The sequence below is a fragment of the Physella acuta genome, unplaced genomic scaffold, assembly GCF_028476545.2.
Source record: "Physella acuta isolate Inbredline_101_S28 unplaced genomic scaffold, ASM2847654v3 ptg001196l, whole genome shotgun sequence".
Classification (NCBI taxonomy): domain Eukaryota; kingdom Metazoa; phylum Mollusca; class Gastropoda; family Physidae; genus Physella; species Physella acuta.
The window spans coordinates 48,806-54,698 of record NW_026732713.1 but is presented as its reverse complement, the minus strand read 5'-3'; the positions used below and the strand labels follow the sequence as shown (position 1 = coordinate 54,698).

Genomic DNA, 5,893 nt, shown 5'->3' with positions numbered 1-5,893 from the left:
ATAAATTTTATTTTTCTTTAAGAATCTGATTTACCTCCCCATAAACAAATGAATCATATTTTGTGTTATCAAACACAACTCGTATACCCGTATCTCGCTGTGTCCACAGCCCCACACACATCACAACAAACATTCAATTCATTTTATTTTACAATATACCAACAAAACTACACAGAATACAATGAACTGCAAAAACGCCACATATATTTTATAAATCACTAATAACATCAATATCTTAACAGTAGAATATAAACAAAATAAATTTCCTTTAATAAGAGATTCAATGTCATAATGAGGTTGAAAGCTTACATATGAAAGCACAAAGTTCATTAAAGCAGAATTTTAACACTAGAACTTCTGGCAGCAGTATGCAAATTTTTTTTTAAATAAATAATTAATCTCAATACAACAACTACACCTTTCAACTGTAAAACAATGTAAAACAATGTTAAACGCTGATAAAAAAAAAGTTGCCAATATATCAGTTGGTATCTACACGGAGAAAAATATAAGACTAAAAAAAATAACGTGAGTCTTTAACTAAAGCTAGTTACTCATGCTTTGCTTAGACACAAGTAACATTCTTTTCTTATAAGGGAAATAACTGCTATCCAAATAAAAATATTTTAAATTTCGGTTCTTGATCTTTACTTATACCTCCGTAAGATACTGGCATAAATATTTATAAAATGTAAGTCATATATATATATATATATATATATATATATATATATATATATATATATATATATATATATATATATATATATATATATATATATATATATATATATATATATATATATATATGGACCTATATATATGGACATATATATATGGACCTATATATATGGACATATATATATGGACCTATATATATGGACATATATATATGGACATATATATATGGACATATATATATGGACATATATATATGGACATATATATATACATATATATATACATATATATATACATATATATATACATATATATATACATATATATATATATATATATATATATATATATATATATATATATATATATATATATATATATATATATATATATATATATATATATACATATATATATACATATATATATATATATATATATATATATATATATATATATATATATATATATATATATATATATATATATATATATATATATATATATATATATGAACGTCTTCATAAATAAGATCGAGTAACAGTAGACTGCATTGATATGTACAATGACATATGGTTCGCGATAATTACCTAATTACGCATAGCTTTACAACCATGTATTCAATGCATTCCACAAAATTCGACAACTTTAACAAAAAAAATGTAATGGTCAAATCAAAAATGTAATCGAAAATCTTTCGACATACCTGTCGCAATAAAAATCAATTTTCTCTAAGTTTGTAATTTTATTTAAACCGTTCATTTAACGTTTACGTCGCGATGTTTAGCTGGTGCTGATTACGTTATGGATGTGTGGGTGGTCGCACGTTGTCATGGTAACATAACGAGATGGATAATCCTCTTAGTCTAATCCGCGACATCAAACATATTTTTTTAAAATATTTTTTGAGCGGATAAAATTATAAAAGCAGCGTAAATGTGAGCAATTTTATATTTGAAATAATTTTATACTTTGTGGTGATATGACATGTTATACTTCTTATTGATATAGTTAAATATAAAAAATTAAAATAATTATTTTAATAATTTAGCACATAACTTAAGCATAAATATATATATATTTATTTATTTGTTTTACATACTTAAAATCATTTGCAATTTTTAAAAATTGAAACCTATTCTTAGATTCTTAATTAAATAATTTTGTATATATTAGACTGTTTTTTTTTTCCAACCCAAAACAAATTGCGTCTATTTTTTTCAATTGTATTATTCTATCAGTCAAACACATGAACTTATTGTTTGTCTATAGCCAGGTAACATTGAAGTTAGCCGGAAAATTCCGGTTCATGTGTCTCTACTGGAATTGACGCGTCAAATTGAACATCTCGAACCGAGTTGTCACCCTTGTCTCTCCCCCATACCAGAAGTCCAATAACTCTGTCATGACACGCATCCACACTCTTCATCCACAAAATCCACTAGCCTGCGCGGAATGATATTTTTCATCTCATCTAAGTAATAAATATCTAAGGACGATTTCCTAACCGGTTGACAATTTTTTACACCTTGTATACTCGAGTTTGAATCAGTCTCTGGAATTTCCGATAACTTTGTCGAAGTGGAATTTGTTTGAATAACTAGTTGATCTGAATCACCTAGGGTTTTGTCTGTATTTGTTAAACACCTTCCTACACAGGTAACGGTGTGAAAACCTTTAGGATAAACTATAACCTTGTCCATTCCAAGTTCTTGAAATGTGATAAAAATTCTCTCAGAACAGCATTGGGTGGAGCCTGGAGTAGAACAGGGAGACCCAGCGTGTCTTTTAGACCGACCGTCGCGCCCTGAGTTATCGCTGGAGTCGGACGTCGCTAAAGTCGGTATGACCAAATAAGGTCGGTTCGGGTTCAGTTCCAGGTCGGTCGTGGGATAGGCTTCGTTTTTGTGTTTGGGCGAGCGGTACAGCATGTCCATATGCACGCGCTTCTTGCACCTCTTGCACGCGATCTTCAACACCAGAGTATGTCGGGGTGAGGTCGCCGCGTCGATCAGAACACTTTTCCGTATCGGAACAGAAAGCAGCGTTTTCTTCGCCTTGACCTCAACGTTCACCGCCGCGATGCGTTTCTCTTTTCCGGTATCCTGATCCACCACCCTCACCACGACCTTGACCGTCAAATGCCGCTTCGTTTTACCTTTCCCTCGTCTCTCCTCGTCCTCATCTTCCTCTTCTTTATTCTTCTCCTGTTTGTTTTTCCTCGCTTTGTTTTTCTCCTCTTTACCTTTCCCGATCGCGTTCCCGTTATTGAAAGCTTCGGTGAAATTCTTCAATATTTGCATCTTCTCCGCTCTCTCCTTCTGCGATCGCCTATCGGAACTGTCCACGCCTTCTTCGTTCTGTTCGTTCTTCAGCTGGTCCAATTTCTTCCGCATCTGCTCTGATAAGACGGTACCATCCGTCACGTTCTTCATCTTCTCCTTCAGGTCGTTTTCCGACGACTGCTTCGAGTTCTTGTTGTTGCGCTTCTTTTTCCGGACGTCGCGGAGCCGGATCATCAGGTAGGCCAGGCCGGACTGTAGAACGTGAGCTTGTTGCCTCGCGTCGAACTCAAAGACAATAGTGTCTCGGCTCCTGTCCTCTGGAGAAATTTGAGAAAGTCGAATTTTTATTTTACTCTAATAACATTTAAAGTATAATATATTAAATTTAAATAGAAGCTGTGTAGGCATTCTATTGGATAATGAGCGTGAGAAAGATATACTTTCTGCCACTTTCCTAAACTGACACACCGTTTGATAAATCCACACTTCTTTAAAATGGCAACATCTCTTTAACGCGAACACACTACGACAAAGGCCACATCTGTTTAAAAAGCCACACCTCTTTCTCACAGCCACACTTTTACAAAGCCACACCTGTTTACCACAACCACACCTGTTTACCACAACCACACCTGTTTACCACAACCACACCTGTTTACCACAACCACACCTGTTTACCACAACCACACCTGTTTACCACAACCACACCTGTTTACCACAACCACACCTGTTTACCACAACCACACCTGTTTACCACAACCACACCTGTTTACCACAACCACACCTGTTTACCACAACCACACCTGTTTACCACAACCACACCTGTTTACCACAACCACACCTGTTTACCACAACCACACCTGTTTACCACAACCACACCTGTTTACCACAACCACACCTGTTTACCACAGCCACACTTTAACGCAGCCACACTTTCACACAGCCACACCTGTTTACCACAACCACACCTGTCTACCACAGCCACAAAAATCTGCGACAGCCACACCTGTTTACTACAGCCACAACTGTCTACCACACCCACAGCTGTTTACCCCAACTACACAACTTTACCTGTCGGCTGTGCCAGCATCATGATGGAGATGGGGATTTCCCGTGGGGCCTGTACCGTCTTCTCTTGGTGTGTCTCCAGCTCTCTGCGTGTGGGCATGTTGAGGTGCTTGTCCAGGTTGTAGTTCCACTGGGGGAGAGACATAACACGTACATGGAACTGGCTACATAGCGCATACAGGGAACTGGCTACATAACACATACAGGGAACTGGCTACATAACACGTACAGGGAACTGGCTACATAACACGTACAGGGAACTGGCTACATAACACGTACAGGGAACTGGCTACATAACACGTACAGGGAACTGGCTACATAACACGTACAGGGAACTGGCTACATAACACATACAGGAACCTGGCTACATAACACATACAGGGAACTGGCTACATAACACATACAGGGAACTGGCTACATAACACGTACAGGGAACTGGCTACATGACACATACAGGGAACTGGCTGATTGGTGGTGTTATATTGGTGTACATAGGTTAACAAAGTGTTGTGATCTACATAACACTAAAAGGTTGGCTTGTTTGTTATAGTGATGGTCTAGATGACACGTACATGGACTATCTGACTTGGTGTTATGTTTTTGTACATAGGTTAACAAGGTGTTGTGGTCTACATAGCACAGGGCTGGTTTGTTTGTTATATTGGCGGTCTAAATAGTACATATAGGGAAACGGATATTTTTTGGATGCCAGAAGATTCGGTAAATAGTCCCCCATAATCAAACAAAATCAAAATACGATCCCCCACCTACCTTTATATGGGACTGCTAACCCGAAATTCTCGAGTTCGAATCCAGGTTCAAGTCACTGGACCGTCCCTGAGTCCACCCAGCTCTGATGGGTACCTAACTCACGTTAGGGAAAGTAAAGGCGGCTGGGCATAGTACTGACTACACTATCCCTTCATATACTGAAATCACAGAAACAGGTGAACTCTACTTCACCTATCCCATAGACCGTCACGAGGGAGCTTTACCTACCTTGTTGATCTGAGCCTGTCTGTCCCTTTCATTTTTAATCTCCGTTTGGACGTCCAGTCGACGGGTGCAGCTCGCCAGATGCGACAACAGCAGCACGGCCGGCAAGAAGGTGAGTACTGGTGAATGCATGTTCGTGTAACTCGTGTGTTCAAAGCTGAGGTAGAACAAAAAAAAATGTTTTAATAAATTGAAATATTTGTGCCCAGGTTGTGTGTTCAAAGCTGAGGTAGAACCAAAAAAAATTTTTTTTAATAAATTGAAATATTTGTGCCCACGTTATTTTTTTCTCTGATGTAATAATTTGGGGGTTGAACCAGCATACTCTTCGTGCGGTGCTGCAACAGATTTCATAATAGATAAAAATATTTTTATGTGCGCGGTTTTTTTTCTCTCCGATAAAATGAAGCGGGCATGAATCCGCGTACCCGTCATCAGTGTTGCTACTGTCTCAGAAGAAATAAAAGTCAGGGCACCTGTTAATTATTATATAATTGTGATGTATTTCTAGCAGCGTGACCTCGTTCTCTGCCTGTTTGGATCATAACAGACGCTCATTTTATCAGTTTTTTTTTTTTTGTTTTTCTTTAAATAACAGAGCTGTAAGTGGTCAATGAAAAAAAAAAAATTCGAAATTAAAAAGAGATTTCTGTAATGTGTTATTTTCTAGACAATATTACGGCAAGTAGAAATAATTCTACAACTGCATAAAATAATGCATTCAATTTATGACCATGGAAGAAAGCTTAAAAGCATAATATCAATATACGCTTGGGAGAATTGACAATTGTCTTGAGTACTGCGGCAGTGACAATATTATTTCAAATTGACCTCTGTAATTCATGTATATATATATATATATA

The 5,893-nt window shown here is 36.7% G+C and overlaps 1 protein-coding gene across 1 annotated transcript; it reads right to left on the bottom strand.

Annotated features, from left to right (window-relative positions):
- Positions 1–1,203: 1,203 nt before the first annotated feature.
- On the bottom strand, positions 1,204–5,183 carry LOC131957015 (uncharacterized). The gene is made up of 3 exons (XM_059321711.1): positions 5,034–5,183; positions 4,038–4,164; positions 1,204–3,283 (listed from the first exon to the last, which is right to left on the bottom strand). Exons 1-3 carry the CDS (start codon positions 5,160–5,162, stop codon positions 2,085–2,087), a joined length of 1,455 nt encoding a protein of 484 aa, XP_059177694.1. The 5' UTR covers positions 5,163–5,183; the 3' UTR covers positions 1,204–2,084.
- Positions 5,184–5,893: the final 710 nt, after the last annotated feature.